Below are 18,214 nucleotides of genomic sequence, written 5' to 3' on the forward strand. Positions count from 1 at the left end.
GTTCTTTCTTGGATATAGTAGAGAAAAATCAAAAACCGGTTTTTTTTTAAATTAGAGAGTCCCTTCCGTTTCTTTACATCATCTTAAATGGTGCGCAAAATTTCAAATTTATCGGCTTCATATACGCGATTCTGATTGGTTGAATTTTAAAAACTTTTCAGGATTAAGTACAAGATTAGGTTAGTCTCGATATTAAGAAAAAGAGAGGTTCAAGCATTAATCTCGATATCCACCATTCTAAAGTTTTCAGCTCTGAAGAAATTTAGTTTCGGAGAACAAAATTGGAATCAATTTTACTGGTTTTCATTTCCTTCTAAAAAAATGAAAGTTAAAAGACACAAATTTTTGGTGTCAACCATTCCGAAATAATGTTTCGTATTATACAGGGCGTCCCAAAACACATGAGAATTTAGTGACTAATTCGATATCGTCTTTGTTATGAATTAGCATTGTAATACCTAATTTCAAGTTATTTTATGAAAAGGGTAAAAGACTGTAAAGATGTGTCTATAATGTCTCCGCAAGATGAACAGTGAAGACGGACTCGACGGACAAGTTATGTACAGTTACAGAAAATATTACTGCAATTTTCTTGTTTTACTAAGTACAACCGTATGAAGTCAAAACATAAACAAACAAATTGTAAACATAGCAGACGAAAATCTTACAGATTACAGCTTTCTCAGTAGGTATCACTTTACTAAATCTAAGAATTGTTTAAAAAGACGATATCGAATACGTCACTGAATTCCCATGTTTATTAGGACACCCTGTAGATAATAGCGAAAAAAAAAATTGTCTGGTAAAAGAAATTATTAAAACTTAAGAAACATTCTTATGACCTGGATTCGGATCACTGTTAGTATTTTAGGATCCGGATCAACATCAGATGAAATGTATCTTAAGCACTGTATATTTAACCCTTCTTATACATTGGTAGGCGATTATATCAATATAAAGAAGACTCTTTGTTAGAGTTTTAATTGTAAGCTTTTTCTGAATTAAAAGTTTACAGTAATTAAAAAAAGCTTTTTTAATTGACAGCGTTTTTTTGTTTCCATGTTTATGTGTATCCATGGTGTTTAAAAGCTTGATATAAATAAAATTCTAACTCGAAAGTCGTCTTCCTTATATTAATATAACCGCCTACCACCGTGTTTTTTTTACTAATTCTATTTTAAGCACAAAACTAATTGAACTTTTAGATCTGCACAAGCCTCTGAATTATTTATTATTTCATGATTAGATCTTAGGATTTGTCTTCTCCTGAAAGGGACTCTTAGCATAATTTCAATTGACTATCTATTGCAGGCATAGAGAATAGAATATATAGAGAGGAATTTCCTGGAAAAAAGTGTAAAACGGCCATTTTGTACTTCACATATTTATGCTATATAACCTCTTGGGCCCTGGAATATCATTTTATAGAAAATCTAAAATTAATGTTAAAAGAAAACCAAATTNTCTTTAATTACTTGTAAACTTCGGAAAAAGCTTGTTAACAATCAAAATTTAAATAAAAACGTCGTCTTCATTATATTGATATAATCGCTCACCACCGTATCACATCTGTTGGTTCGCACGTCTGTATCCAATCAAAGTAAACACGGCCAGAGGCGAATGCAGTGCCGGGGAGGGTGGCTCAGTCCCCCCCTTGAATCAGTCAAAACTTTGCAAGGGGTTTTCAGGCCTCATTGGGTGCTGAGCCCCCCTCCCCCATGGAGAGAAGAAAAAAATTAAGCAAATTCTCGAGTAAGCCCCTGAAACGGCCAAAACCGATCGGGCCAATTTTTTTGTGACAACTCATATGACCTCAGGAAATGTTTACGACCGGTTGAAAAAGATTGGCTGGAAGAATATCCATTTTTTGATTTTTTGGAATCCATTGATATGGTTGGAAAATTCCACTCGGATAAGATTTCTTCCGACTGCTTATCATGAAATCTATCTTTCTTCCTATTCTTCTATCCATCTATCTATCTATCTATCTTCCTATTCTTCTATCCATCTATCTATCTATATATCTTCCTATTCTTCTATCCATCTATCTATCTATCTATCAATATATCTATTCCTCTGTTTATCTGTAGTATCTGGTTGAAGGATATGAATGATTAATCTCTATTACTCGATACATACTGAATGAGACCTTTATCTGAAGCGTAGTTTTCCATAGACATTTCGACTGACAAGTACAGTCAGAAAGATCAATTAAAATTTAGCTGAAAAAAACAATAATTTAATGTAATTTTAAAGGGATGAACGATTAACAACAGCTGTATACTTATTCAACCATAGTCAACCATAGTCAACCTTTGTCAACCTTAGCTAAAATTCTTCAATCTTAGTCAACCTTTGTTAACCTTTGTCAACCTTAGTCAATCTTAGCCAACCTTAGTCAACCTTAGTCAACCTTAGTTAACCTTAGTCAACCTTAGTTAACCTTAGTCAATTTTAGCCAACCTTAGTCAACCTTAGTCAACCTTAGTCAATCTTAGTCAACCTTAGTCAATCTTAGTCAATTTTAGCCAACCTTAGTCAACCTTAGTCAACCTTAGTCAATCTTAGTCAACCTTAGTCAATCTTAGTCAACCTTAGTCCAACTTTGTTAACCTTAATCAACCATAGTCAACCTTAGTCAACCTTAGTCAAACTTAGTCAAACTTAGTCAACCTTAGCTAACCTTCTTCAATCTCATTCAACCTTAGTCAACCTTTGTCAACCTTAGTCAACCTTAGTCAACCTTAGTCAACCTTAGTCAAACTTTGTAAACCTTAATCAAACTTTGTAAACCTTAATCAACCTTAGTCAACCTTAGTAAATCTTAGTCAACCTTAGTCAACCTTAGTAAACCTTAGTCAACCTTAGTCACCCTTAGTCAACTTTAGTCAACCTTAGTCAACCTTAGTCAACCTTAGTCAACCTTAATCAACCTTAGTCAACCTTAGTCAATCTTAGTCAACCTTAGTCAACCTTAGTCCAACTTTGTTAACCTTAATCAACCAAAGTCAACCTTAGTCAACCTTAGTCACTCTTAGTCAACCTTAGTCAACCTTAGTCAAACTTTGTTAACTTTAATCAACCATAGTCAACCTTAGTCAACCTTAGTCAATCTTAGTCAACCTAAGTTAACCTTTGTCAACCTTTGTCAACCTTAGTTAATCTTAGTCAACCTAAGTCAATCTTAGTCAACCTTAGTCAACCTTAGTCAACCTTAGTCAAACTTTGTTAACCTTAATCAACCATAGTCAACCTTAGTCAACCTTAGTCACTCTTAGTCAACCTTAGTCAACCTTAGTCAAACTTAGAAACAAAACTCTACAGTAAACTAATTAGTTGTTTAGGAACAGGTTGAGAAAATAAAAATTAATCTTATCATTGAAAATATGTAATCTTATTCAATTATTTCTATTTTCTAGTTTCTATTTTCTCATTATTCTAATTTCTCATTATTCACAAAGATTTTCTGCATATTTTCTGGAATTATTATTGAAAAGACGACGCTTGAAGAATTTGAAAATTTCTGAAAAATAAATAAGAAATTCAATATAATGATGAAAACGAAATAATTGATTCTAGCATTGATTTATTGACAAATTTCTTTTGAGAAATATGTTCCCAACCATCTCTTTAGATTACTGTATAATTTTTACTTTATTTTCGTCGTCGTTATTTAGTACTTTAAAAAAAACCGAGTCTGAAAACGTATCCACCCTCAAAGTAGGAATTTTTAACGTCGAATTTGCGCCCAAACTCATGATTTACAGATCTTTAAAAAGTTTTATATGTCTCAGATGATTCCGAAAGAAGCTTTCCACAACACTGCATACTCAGTTCAACTACCTTACATACCCGGTCTGTCCCTTTAAAGTTAAATGCGATCTTCAATTTGTCATTTGGGAACTTTTAAATTAGATGCAGTTAACCTGCATGCTGAGCTCTTTAATAGTTAAACTTTTGAATTTATAGATTTTAAGTAAAGAAATGTTAATTTTCTGGATTAATATTATCAACATTTTGACTAATAGGGGAATAGATAGGAACTAAATTCTTTGAGAAGGTGTGAATCTCCAAGTGAATTATAAGATTTGAATAGATAGGTAGATCCTGCCGCCGTTGCAATCTCTTTTGGTTCTTAATGCTAAAACAGCACGTGACTGAGCTCTGATAGGATTAAACGCTACCGGAAATTCTTAAGGAACGCCAGTTCAAGAGAAGGAAGAAAGAAATAAAAGGGGTAGTGAGATGGTAGTAAGGGAAAGGTTAGAATGGGGGAGAGAAGGAAGAGGAGTGAAGGGGAAGAAAAGGTAAGGCAAGAAATAAAAAGGGTAGTGAGATGGTAGTATGGGAAAGGTTAGAATGGGGGAGAAGGAAGAGGAGGGAAGGGGAAGAAAATGTAAGGCAAGAAATTAAAGGGGTAGTGAGATGGTAGTAAGGGAAAGGTTAGAATGGGGTAGAAGGAAGAGGAGGGAAGGGGAAGAAAAAGTAAGGAAGAAATTAAAGGGGTAGTAGGATGGCACTAAGGGAAAAGTTAAAAGGGGGGAGAAGGGAGCGAGGGGAAGGTTGGGGAGGGTGATGGTTAAAGGTAGAATGAAAGGAGTCTCCAGTAGTCTAGTTTACTAGTGTACTAAGATCAGTTGCATTGATTAGACTATTTAGCTGTTAGTTAGGGAATATACAATATACAACAACAAGGGTAAGAGAATAAATAAACAACTTCCCATAAAAATATTTCACAAACGTAAAAAATTAACATAGAGAATGTAAGTTACCTTTTAAGTTACCTCCAAAGCGAATATGGTAATGCCTGATTTACAACGGTACCCTTGAAACTCTGATAAAAAAGTGGAAGATACTTTTGTTTTTCTAAAATAATTTTTTGTTTAGTTTTCCAGTTTTTCTATAAGCAAGAAATGCGCAAGTCACTGTCGCAGAAAAATAACAGTTTTGAAAAAAAAAGCATAGAGTTATAGTTTATTACTCGGTCAGATAAAGCTTTTAATGGTACCGTTGTGAATCCGACATTGCAATCTTTGAAATTACATTTACAGTCCCTTTAAAGTGATATGAGGAGATGCTTAATCTTTTCTGCTTGAAAATTCGCCAAAAATCAAACGCAGAAAAATAAAAAATTTATAGAAAAAAATTTCTGCATAGAGAAAAATAATTGTTGATAAAGTTATGAGAGATCATGATTTACGAGAAATAAAAAAGTTATAAATCAATGTTTTTGTGATTTCATATATCATTGGTTCTCTCTGACCCATGAGTTCGAATTTTTTATTTTAATTTTTTGCCTAGTTTCTTCTTGTTATATTCATTCATTATTCATATTATTCCTTCCAATCCCATGAGCTTTAAGTTTTCTTGTGCTTTTTTGACCTCTATTTCTATTTCTGAATTTAGTAATTATACACTGCTGTACACTGCTGTACACTGCTGTACACTGCTGTACACTGTACAATGAATAATGTAAAGTGTACAGTTTACACTTTACGATAATCTATATATTTATCTATCTATCTATCTATCTATATATATATAATATTGCTCTAATATAAATATATATTTTTTCTTCAAAAGATTCCATTTTCTTTAGTTGTTTTTGTTTCCTCCCAGTCGCTGTTTTATTCAAGAATTTAAATTCTAACAAAACTTTTTTTAAATAAAAAAATTATGTTACAGGTCCACCATGGCTAGGATACCTCCGGTAAACAGCATGTTTTTTTTCCTTTTTTGCTAAATCATGCTTTTTTTAAAATAAATTTATCTAAATATCTTATAATCTTGATTTTTCTTAAATCTGAATCTTGGAATAATTCAATCATTATACCATATATCATATTTTTTTTAAAGAATTAAACTCTAAGAAACTTTCTTTAAAATAGTTATTTAACCAATAGGTTTCCTTTTGAATATCCGGGGGCCGAAAATAATGAATTTGAGGGTTCGCTAAACTCTTGAAATTTAAACCAGTAGTAAAGAAGTTTAGCGACGTAGCTCAAATTCATTAAAATCGGTCCCTGTGGTCTGAACCCATGGCATGGATGATTGAAATGGAAAGATCAAGCACATAACCCTGATATTCAAAAGTTAACACAGTGAATATCAAACGTTACAGATTAGCCCTATTTCATTTAAAAGTTTTAATCTCACTTAAACGAGGGGAGGAAGGCCAACCACATCAATCTCTAGTCCGAACCACATTCTCCTCATTTTCTCGTCCGAACCACCTCGAAATCCTCGTCCTTTCAATATTATTTTTTTAAGTGTCCGATCCTTGAAAATAAATACATTTTTTAAAAATATGGCGACGTTACATAGATGAAATATCAAATGTTAGTAAATCGAAAAAAAAGTTTCAATTGAATTAAAGATTTCAAGTTTAATGTCTTTAAAAATGTTCACCTTTTTTAAGCGCATTTTCAGATATTCCTGGTGTAGAATGCCGCAAATAATTCCAAGTTTATAGAACTTCAATCTTTTTTGCTAACTATAGTGAAAACCATAGAATTTTTTCGGGTGGTTCCATGGGGAAAATTATAGGCAGAGGTATGCCAAATATTTTGCTATTTTTTCATAACACGAAGGTTAGCCATTACGGATGCAGAAGAGATTTAAGTTTTACCTAAATAAAATTTGACATCATTCTCATGGGTTTGAAGCTTCCAACATGATATAATCATTGCAATACTTTAGTCCATCCATATTTTATGCCCTAACGTGGCCAGATTTTTAAAAAATGTATTTATTTTCAAGGATCGGACACTTAAAAAAAAATAATATTGAAAGGACGAGGATTCCGAGGTGGTTCGGACTAGAAAATGAGGAGAATGTGGTTCGGACTAGAGATTGATGTGGTTGGCCTTCCTCCCCTCCTTAAACAACATCCGTAGAAGCATTTCTAATTAAAAGACTAAATGAATACGACCTTATTTCCTTTTATACTTGTAATTACTAATTGTTCTAAGGGGACTGTAAGTGTAATTTCAAGTGACCCTCCATGCAAGGATATCAATGCCCGATTCACAACGATACACTTGAAACCTTAATCTGATCAAAAATGTGGAAGATATCATTGTTTTTCTGACATGTGAAATGTGTTTATTTCGTAAAAGCATGAAATGTGAAGGTCCCTTAGTTGAAGAGAATACACAATTCAAGATAAACAGTTTTCAAAAAACAAAAACATGACTTAAAATTAATATCTTTGCATGGAGGCTCACTTGCAATACGGTGCCTTTAAGAATTGCATTTGATTATAATATGCAAACTCTCTATATCTTTAATTAAACGAAAGGAATCGTTAAGAAACATAAAGATTTTGTGCATTTGCAATATTTGTTAAATTGTTATTTTACTAGAACAGAAGTTTAAAAATAAATTTAGAAATTTTTCAGTTTTACCCCCTCAAAACCGAGCTTGTATATTATTTTAAGAAAAATATAATTTTCTTTTTTAATGTTTTTATAGAGACACGCAAGAATCGTAAATACAAAGTAATCATAATAAACTAATAATAAAGATAATAAATATTTGAAAATGTTGAATCAATACTGAAGTGTTGTTACGCGCTAATATTAGAGAGAGGTAGAGATGGGCATAAAATATTAATGGAGAGGTAGTGATGGGCATATAATATGAGAGGGAGAGGTAGAGATGTGCATCTAATATTAAAGAGAGAGGTAGAGATGGGCATCTAATATGAGAGGGAGAGGTAGAGATGGGCATCTAATATTGGAGAGAGAGGTAGAGATGGGCATCTAAGTGAATCGTTCAGAGAAATGAAAATATGATAGTTTTTAAAAAAGAACGAAAAAAACGAGCAATTTAAAATCGAAAAACGATATTTTTTTTACTAAACGAACGAATTTTAAAAAAGATTTTAAAAAATAACATTATTTTTTTTTACTGATCAAACAATTTTTTTAATAAGGGAATTGAGTCTTTGCCACAAACTCAAATTTTTAAATCGCTATATCTTTGCAGCACGATGGTGTAAACCTTTGATATTTAAAACTTAGATAATTTGATCTAACAGAATTCATATTTCGAAATACCTGAGGTCTACAACATTGAGATTTAGGGATCCGAAAATCAGAGTTTGTGGCAAAGAATCGATTCCTTTTAGAAAAAGTTATTTTTTTACTGAACAAAAGATTTCATTGAACAAACTATTTTACTGAACGATCGTTTATTGAGAAAACGAACGAAATATATGGAAACATGAACGATAATTTTGAGACTTAATGAAATTAAATTTATTTAAACTATTTAAAAAACTAACAAAATGGGTCGTTCACGAACGATATTAACAAACGAAATGAAAAAAAGTCGAATGCTTCCATCTCTAGGTAGAAGTCGCTAGAAATGAGAGACATTCTTGTTGACTTTAAAAGTCAACATTTTGAAATATGGAAATCTAGGCGGGTTATATCTTGGTTGGTTGGATTTTAAAGTTTCGAATTTGTTTTACTCTTTGTTAAATTAAAATCCCATTTTAATTTAACCCCAGTAGGGGGTAATGTTAAAACAAATTCGAAATATAAGGAAGACGATTTTTCCGACTCAAATGCCGTAGCCTTTTCTACACGCAAGAATCGTAAATACAAAGTAATCATAATAAACTAATAATAAAGATTATAAATATTTGAAAATGTTGAATCAATACTGTAGTGTTGTTGCGCTAATATCAGAGGGAGAGGTAGAGATGGGCATAAAATATTAAAGGAGAGGTAGAGATGGGCATCTAATATGAGAGGGAGAGGTAGAGATGGGCATATAATATTGGAGGGAGAGGTAGTGATGGGCATCTAATATTAGAGGGAGAGATAGAGATGGGCATTGTTTTTTTTTCAATGATCAAAATTTCTTTGAACGAACGAAAAAGGTGTCTTTCAGAAAAAAACAATAGATGAATGAAATGAATCGTTCAGAGAAATGAAAATATGATAGTTTTTAAAAAAGAACGAAAAAAACGAGCAATTTAAAATCGGAAAACGATAGTTTTTTTACTAAACGAAAGAATTTTATGTAAGATTTAAAAAAATAACATTATTTTTTTTACTGATCAAGCAACTTTTTTTAACAAGGGAATTGAGTCTTTGCCACAAACTCAAATTTTTAAATCCCTACATCTTTGCAGCATGATGGTGTAAACCTTTGATATTTAGATAATTTGATCGAACAGAATTCAAATTTTGAAATACCTGAGGTCTACGACATTGAGTTGCTTAGATTTAGGGATCCAAAAATCAGAGTTTGTGGCAAAAAATTGCAATTCCTTTTAGAAAAAGTTATTTTTTTTTACTGAACAACAGATTTCATTTTACAAACGATTTTACTGAACGAAAACAAACGAAATAGATGGAAACATGAACAATAGTTTTGAGACCGAATGAAATTAAATTCACGAACGATAAACAAACGAAATGAAAAAAAGTCGAATGTTTCCATCTCTAGGTAGAAGTCGCTAGAAATGAGAGACATCCTTTATTTGCAAAACTTCTTTTTAAATAATTAAATTTTCAAGGTTTCGTCCTTTTTCTGTTTATTAATATAATCTAAAAGTTGCGTGTTCTTAATTTATTTATTAAACCGAGGTTAAAAAGAAATTATATTTTTTAAAACAAACTCCTGCAATATTTAGACAAAATACAATTTGGAATTCAAACCCTTTGATATATCTCAAAATCCCGCCCCCATTAGATTTTTTAGCTCATACTTTTCTTAGATATATTCTATGTAAATAACATTATCAAATTTAGATGTTTCAATTTTACAAAATTTACAAACATATTAATTATGTTATGATTACGTGAATTCTACGATGAATCCCTTCAACCCGGACTAACCCACGCGGATTTAACGGTTCTGTCAATATATCAGAAAGCTTTGGCTTTCGATTACAATTTGAACCAGTATACATAATATTTTAGCCTTTTTTTGATTGATGTATTAAAGACCAAAACATGTTTGATTTCAAATAAATGAAACCGAATGCTTCTCACTCTGGTTAGTCCAGGGTGAACCAGAGTGAGCAGCATTCGGTTTCTTCTATTTGAAATCAAACGTAATTTGGTCTTTAATTAAACATTCAATCTTTTACCTTACGGTTTCCTTCAAAATGCATATGCCGACAAAAAAGACTAAAAAATGTGTTTAATGGGTCAAATTGTGATCGAAAGTCACAGCGTTCTGGAATATTGACATAACTGCATAAATCCACGTGCCATGTAAACATAAAAATTTAATAACTTGTACCTAATGTAATATAATAATATAATAACATAACCTATCGGAAATATAAATATTTAGATCTTTAAAAAAAAATACAATTTTTTAGATAATTGTAAAATTTTAATTTGGTCAATTTCTTGAAAATTTTCGCTTTTTTATATTTACCAACATATTGACCAAAATGCCTTTAGGAATTCAAATTTGTAAATAAAAAAGGAAAACAAATATTATCTATAACCATTCAGTCAATGCTTACTGCTAATTATTGTATTTTCCAGATCTAATTTTTTGAATTTCAAAATTTTGTGTGGAAAAAAATGTTGACATTTATTATTTATATTATTGTATAAACAGAAAAATCCGCGAAAATTTGAAAATGATTAAAAATGGCGACTTTCAGAGCAACAGTTTACGACAAAATTGTCGGTGTTTAAATCAATTCATGGAAGACAACCATAGATAAATAAATTAACAAATATTTTCTTAACTTTTTAAAGGGAGTGTTCTTGTAAAATGAAAGGAGGTGCAGGCTTACGTCGAAAAATATTCAATGGTGATTGCTACTAATCTTACTTCTATCTGTCGCGTATATCAGGAGAAAATTGTTAAAAACAACTCATACCAAAGAACAAAGCGTCCATACAAATTCAACAAGTTGCAATATTCAACTTGGATCGTAAAAAAATCAAATTTCTTCCAAACAGATCATTCAGATATTACAAACAATAATCATCGATTAATTTTTGACGCATTCTTATATAGCTCTCGATGTTTCTGCATGATTCCAAGTGGCAGAGACACCTAGCATACAAAATATCGTCGTTTAAATTGCATAATATATAAAACAAATAAAAAATATTATTAAGTATCAACTATATATGCGTTGAAAAATAATCGATGATTATAGGTTGTAATATCTAAATGATTTGTTTGAAATTAATTTGTTTTACGATCCGGGTTGAATATTGTAACTTTCTGAATTTGTATGGACGCTACGTTCTTGAGTATGAGCCGTCTTTAACAATTTTCTCCTTATCCAACTAAGATAAGTAGCAATCACCATTGAATATTTTTCAACGTAAGCCTATACCCCCGTTCATTTTTCGCGAACACTCCCTTTAACAAAACATTAAGTTGCAGTGTACTGTGAATTCCAGCTCATTTCAAGAATAGAGTAAATAAAGATAGTGCATTTGAGTACAAACGTAATTAGGTAGATTTTGAACACATTTCTCACACCAGAGGCTGAACTTATCCATAGGATACAAAGAAGAATAGTGTAGAGTGTACAGTGCTCAGAATTTTTAAAGTGAATTTCTTGCATAACACTGTAGACTCCGGTGCATTTAAATACTGTACAGGCAAGACGGGACGGTACACCAAATGAATCACCTTCTTCTTGTGATAAGTGTGCACTAAGTGATCTTCCAAAGAAAGGTTTATTAAATTATTTTTGCACTCTAGGTCATGTGGGATGATGTATTCGGTGAACCTGAAGGAATTCGATCAGCTGATTGGGCCTGGAGATGCTCTTTCAAATGTTTCAGAGGAACCAGGTAAAATGGCGGAGAACAAAGATTATATTCAAAATGGCTGATAATCACTACTGTTCCAAAAGAACAGTTATTATTAATCATTAGACAGATCAAAGTTAGAAATTAATAAAAAAGTACAAAATACATTATATGGTCTCACTTTGACATTCATATTTTTATTCAACTGCAAAGCACGAGATAATACAAATAAAAAATCACAATTTACTATGTAGTTTGGACCCGCCTACCCATAATAGGTTGTTTTAATTGGTTTTCCCACTATAAACGAATGAGAATTGCAAATAAAAACAATGTACATTGTACATTCTAAACATAAGAATGATGATAAATCAGGAAAAACGTAAGGAGTAGGTGAGGGAGTATAAGGGAAAGGGAGGATACTCAGCGTAAGGGTTGGAGCAGAGGGTGACATATGTTATTAAAATCATGTTTATGAACTACAGGGTGAAGAAGATAGTAAGGACTAAGTTTATCCACATGAAACACAGTTTTTTGCATAACTATCTAAATAGATCATGGCGACTTTTCTTTTCAACGATTTTGCAGATTTAGTTTCTTTCAGCTCTAATTCAATCGAATTCCATATTTTTGGAAATAAGGCAGAGGGAAAACATTCTAGGGTTTTAAAGAGAACCCGTTCAAGTTTATATGATTTTGTTCTATTTGGTTCAGCTAAAGAATTAAATACATAAAGTGGAAAGAATAGATTAGTTTAGTTAATGATACTAGTCTATATTACAAATTTTTTTTGCAAAAACACATGAAAAGTGATTTTCAACAGGAGTTTAAAACTTGAGACGTTTCCGCTTTTAGCACATTAAGTGTTTTCTATACTTTCCTCTTTCTATCATTTTTTGGGGTTGCCCAAAATGGGGCTTCTTGCAGATCTCAGTCTCGTATAATCCTTATATAGAAGCTTTAAGATAGAGGTCACATTAGTAGCGATCTAATTAAAATTTGATTCGGTTTCATCCTAGACAATATTTTCATTTTAGGGAACACTCGCTTTAAATGTTTGATGGTTTATTGCATAGACAGGAAAACAAATTTTTGTTAAAAATTTAAAAGGGATTGTAGGCGTATTTTCAATAATTTCAATTTTCTTTAAATGTCTAGCCACTCGAAATTACGCATACAGTCCCTTTAAACCATGACAAGATAATAAATCCAGATTCAGATTGTATGTAATAAATATTCTATCAAGTTCTGAACTGAGGTAGAGAATTCCCCCTCCTCTGTCATTGCCTGATTCTTTGTCAGGGGTTTTATTCTATTTTTGGAATTTGACATTTAAATTTCAATATAATTTTTACATTTTATAACTCAATATTTTTTATGTTTCAATATCATTTTATATTTTAAAACTTAATATTTTTTATATTTCAACATTATTTTTACACTTAATAACTCAATATTTTTTTATATTTCATTATCATTTTTATATTTTATAACTCAATATTTTTTATATTTCAATATAATTTTTACATTTTATAACTCAATATTTTTTATATTTCAATATAATTTTTACATTTTATAACTCAATATTTTTTATATTTCAATATAATTTTTACATTTTATAACTCAATATTTTTTATATTTCAATATAATTTTTACATTTTATAACTCAATATTTTTTATATTTCAATATAATTTTTACATTTTATAACTCAATATTTTTTATATTTCAATATAATTTTTACATTTTATAACTCAATATTTNTAAATTCATAATTCATAAATTCATAATTCATAAATTCATAATTCATAAATTCATAATTCATAAATTCATCTGCTAACAATTTACTACAAGGTGTATTCTAGTTTTTATTTTGTGCACACAAAATTTTACTTTAGTTTATCGTGAGTACAATTAAAACAGGTGCTGAGTTTTGTTTTGCATGTTTTTTTAAATATTCTGACATTGGGTTTTCTGAACCAAGTGCATCTTATATTTCCCTTCCCTAAATTTCACCCCTTTTGAGAAAACACTTGTCGACGTTAGAAAAAAATTATTTTGTATTTTTCATACAAATGAGATGTGTAACAAATTCACAGGGAACATTTTTTATTTTTTTTTCACCATTATATATGTATTTATATCTTTGTGTGTAAATAAATCTTTATAATAACAGGGAACATTCATGTATGCCATTAGCGCCTGATCCAATGAGGGTTCCGTCATGTGTTTGTTGTCTATTCTGGACCAATAGAAATAGTATGATGGTAACATCTATCTTTCTATCTATCTCATTATCAAATCAGAGTTATGAATCCTTTAATCGGCGCTATCAGTAAATGGAAATATTTACTTCTATTGAAACTATAGTGTTAGCCACAGTCTTAGTAATCATTGAATTGAAAATATTTTCTTTCTTAAAGCCCATTGTGCATTTTTACATAAACCTTGAGTTGAGCTTCTTCAAATCGACTTGATAGAAACCCCGGTACCCGTCAAAAATCTATCGTCTAAAGTTAATCCAAGAGTAGAAACCAAAACTGTAACAAATAATATCATATAAATACGGATGTACATTAGTCTCAGAGTGGACAATATTCTGGATAATTTTTGACGCCAAGTCACTATAGTTTCAATAGAAGTAAATATATCCATTTACTGATTTACCGATTTAAGGATTTATCTCTAATTGGATGATGAGATAGATAGAAAGATAGATGTTACCGCCATAAAATTTCTATTGGTTCAGAATAGACAACAAACACATGACTGAACCCTGATTGGATCAGGAGCTAATGGCAAACAGGAGTGTTCCCTGTGATTTTGTTACGCATCTCATTTGTATGAAAAATACCAAAGTCTTAATGTTTATTATTTGTTTCAGCATATTTGGTGCCTGGCGCCCTGCCTACGAACCTGGAAAATCAACTGTTCCTTTACACGAGCATGCTGTACAGTTTTCTGTGCAGCATGCTGCGGTCCATGTTCGGAAACTTGTGGACTTTACTTTTCTAAGGTTTCTTTTCTTTTTTCAGGTTTTTTTCTTCATAGTTGAGTGGTATAAGCCATATTTTAGAATCATGATATATCATACACTAATTGGGAAAATGTACCCTGCAAAAATTTAGTCTCTGACATGTTGATGTTGAACATCAACAGTCCAGAATTATTTACCCAATAGCTTCGCCATTGGAACTATATTCGGTTTAAATGTTTCCTGAGCTGGGAACTTTTGAATGGTGGATATCAGGATTAATGCTTGATCCACTCTTTTTTATCTCAAGATTAAATAATGCTTGTTCTCCTCTTGTTATTAATCTCCAGATTAATTAACCGATCGGGACTAAGGATATCCCATTCTAAAGTTACTTTGATTTCATATGTTTTAATTTTATAATTTTATATTTTAAAATTCTAATTATCATATCTTCTATTTCCTAACATGAGTCTAAAAAACAACTATAAGCTTTTCTCTAACTATATTCAAATTAAAATGAATAATAATGTTTAGAAATAATAATTTTTGAAATATTTTTAATGTTAAAGGTGAAAGTAAGATACCAAAGATTGCCTGATGGAGATGATGAGAAAGATATCATGATTGTCTAAACACTATTTTAAAACAAATCGTGGCAGTACAATAAAATGACTGTCCAATGGGGAAATCAAGTGACTAATTTTTCTAAACTGAGATTTTAAAAGTAAAGCCCAAAGTTCCTCACACTCGAGCCTTTGTTACACCGGCGTTTAGGTCTCCTGTTTGCTTTCTGATTGGTTGAATAGAATAATTATTCGGCAATGATAACCACACATTTAATTCCTTTGATTGGTAGATTTCAAAAATTCAAATTTTTATTTTCACATTATTCTTATTCTATATGTAGAAATAAACAATTTTGACATTACTAATAGTTTCCAAGATTTTAAACACAACACTACAAAAGTTTAAAAGGTTTTTGGGTTTATAATCTCAGCTCTGAATTCATTAGTTATAAATCCCTTAAACACAAAGTTGTCCAGAGGTAGAATTTGAAGAATTTGAGCCGCGGCTTAAATTTAAACCACGGCCCAAATATGATTGGTTCCACTGAAAATTGTATTCAGTTTTTCAAGATTTAAGCCAACCCTCAATTAAACAGGTTTTTGGGTGATTTGAGACGCGGCTTAAATTCATTAAATTCGGACACAGGAACTCTTTCAATCCATGCAATGACAACCAACTTGTTCTTAGAAATTAAAATAGTTTTTCTAATAAACAGAGTAAACTTGTCCGTCTTCACTGTTCATCTTGCGGAGACATTATAAACACATCTTTACAGTCTTTTACCCTTTTCATAAAATAAACTCTAGCAGACATAATGCTATTATGGCTTTTGAAATTAGGTATAACAATGCTAATACATAACAAAGATGATATCCAATTCGTCACTGAATTCTCATGTTTTTTTAAACACCTTGTATCATCTTCACTTTGTAATTTGATTATTTTCAAACGTGGTTTCTGTACAACAATTCACAAACAGAATAAAACATTTTTCAGACAAGATCTTCAACATTATTGATCAGATAAAGGTTTAACGGGTTCTGTTGTTAATGCAGGCTGAATTACAACATTAGTTTCATTAACTTAAACAATAATTGCAATGCTGTAATCCATAAAATAAAAAATTTTAAATGTCATTGTTGTACATTTTTATGAAACAAAGTACAAATCATGTATTCCACAATAAAATAGATTAGAAATAGATGTGTTATTAATAAAAGAATAAATAGTTCACTTGAGTTTGTTATTATAATAACTTTATTAACTCTCTTCCATATTTGTACTTAACCAGTCTATAAAGTAGCTGGTCTGAGTGTATACTCCTGGAGAATTAGGCAAAGCACATCCATACCCCCAGGACACAATACCAGACAATTGTTTACCACACATCAAAGGTCCTCCTGAATCTCCCTTAATAATAGAAAAGTTAACATAGTTTGAAAAAGTATATAACGCTTTAATTTGATTTTGTTAATTTGCTTTAAAGGAATGTGAAATACAAATATTCTTAAGATCAATAACAATTGTAAATGCCAATTTGAATTTGTTTGATAGAATGCAGTCCATTGTTTTAAATATGAGCTTTGAATTAGAAATATAAATCTGTTGAAATATTAAAACTTTTGACCTGGCAGGAATCTTTTCCTCCATTTTTGTATCCTGCACAGATCATAGAATCCTTAATGTCATTCTGGCCATAGTACATTCGACACTCTTTATCTGGCATGACTGGGACATCAACCTTCTGTAGAACTCTGGCCATATTTCCCCCATCAATTGTAGCTCCCCACCCTACCACTGTACAAAGAGTTGTGTTATACTCCTCCTTGTCTTCAGGTAGGTTAATGGTTGCCACATGGGTTCCAAATGTAACAGCAGTTTCCAGTTGAAGGAGACAAATGTCATTTTCAATTGTCCATGGGTCATATTTGTTATGGTTTATGATGGTCTTAACTCCGATATTTTCCTGATCAACATCAATTGAGTTGAGGTTGTAGCTGCCAACTGCTACTGCTAGGTCACTGGCAGATCGTCTAGAGATAGGAAATGGATTGAATTAAGATATTCAAAAAGAGAAGATTTGGTAAGACAAATCTTTGTATGATTTTAAATTGAGATAGAGAAAAGCAGAATTGTTTACTTACTGATCACAGCAGTGTCCTGCAGTCACAACCCATTTATCAGATACAAGAGAGCCTCCACACATGAAGGACCCTGATACCCCTCCCTGAAGAATCATTGTCTGATGGGGAAACTCTCCAGGATTAGCATCCATTCCACCAACTATCCTTCCGCCTCCACGGCTTAGAGCAGTTGAACGTTGGAAGCTCATCAGCTTCCCAGTTTGAGGGGCCCCTTGATTGATGTATATTTGTATACAAAAGTAAGTAGAGTCAGAAATAGAAAAGATATATTTCACCACTGTGATCTGTTTCCAGTTTTAAAATGCTATAAAATATGCTTTACTAATTTTATCAAAACTTAATTTTTTTCTAATTCTGCTGGCAATGCCAGGTATTTTAGCTAGTATATTATATGATCATATGATTTTTGCTAAAGATGTCAATTTTATCATGAAACGCACTTGACCAATGGCAAAATTAATGCTGTCATGCTGATGATTATATCCTTGAGCCTGGATATTACCTGATGAAAAGAAAAACACCATAGGAAGGAAAAGAAACACCTTCATTTCTATGAAATGCTTACTTCCAACTACTCATAAACAGTCTCGCTCTTATCTTAAACATTATTAATTTTTGTACTTTTTACTCATCTCATGTTAATGTCTTATCTTGCTTGATATTCATCTTAACTGAGAATGTTGACATAATTTAAAAAGAGCATTACTAAACAATTAATATCAGAGATGCAAATAATATAAATTTTACACATTGAAAAATATTAACACATTATTAC

The 18,214-nt window shown here is 31.2% G+C and overlaps 2 protein-coding genes across 2 annotated transcripts; one reads left to right on the forward strand and one right to left on the reverse strand.

Annotated features, from left to right (window-relative positions):
• Window positions 1-4,268: 4,268 nt before the first annotated feature.
• Window positions 4,269-15,999, forward strand: LOC111705397 (caveolin-1). Its single transcript, XM_023477928.1, has 5 exons — window positions 4,269-4,307; window positions 11,704-11,795; window positions 13,928-13,979; window positions 14,636-14,767; window positions 15,298-15,999. The coding sequence occupies exons 1-5, from the start codon at window positions 4,269-4,271 to the stop codon at window positions 15,358-15,360; spliced, it is 378 nt and encodes a 125-aa protein (XP_023333696.1). The 3' UTR covers window positions 15,361-15,999.
• A 427-nt stretch (window positions 16,000-16,426) lies between these two features.
• On the reverse strand, window positions 16,427-18,051 carry LOC111705415 (trypsin-1). The gene is made up of 4 exons (XM_023477955.1): window positions 17,942-18,051; window positions 17,440-17,650; window positions 16,923-17,328; window positions 16,427-16,705 (listed from the first exon to the last, which is right to left on the reverse strand). The coding sequence occupies exons 1-4, from the start codon at window positions 17,985-17,987 to the stop codon at window positions 16,556-16,558; spliced, it is 813 nt and encodes a 270-aa protein (XP_023333723.1). The 5' UTR covers window positions 17,988-18,051; the 3' UTR covers window positions 16,427-16,555.
• Window positions 18,052-18,214: the final 163 nt, after the last annotated feature.

This window comes from Eurytemora carolleeae, unplaced genomic scaffold (genome assembly GCF_000591075.1).
Source record: "Eurytemora carolleeae unplaced genomic scaffold, Eaff_2.0 scaffold620, whole genome shotgun sequence".
Lineage (NCBI taxonomy): Eukaryota > Metazoa > Arthropoda > Copepoda > Calanoida > Temoridae > Eurytemora > Eurytemora carolleeae.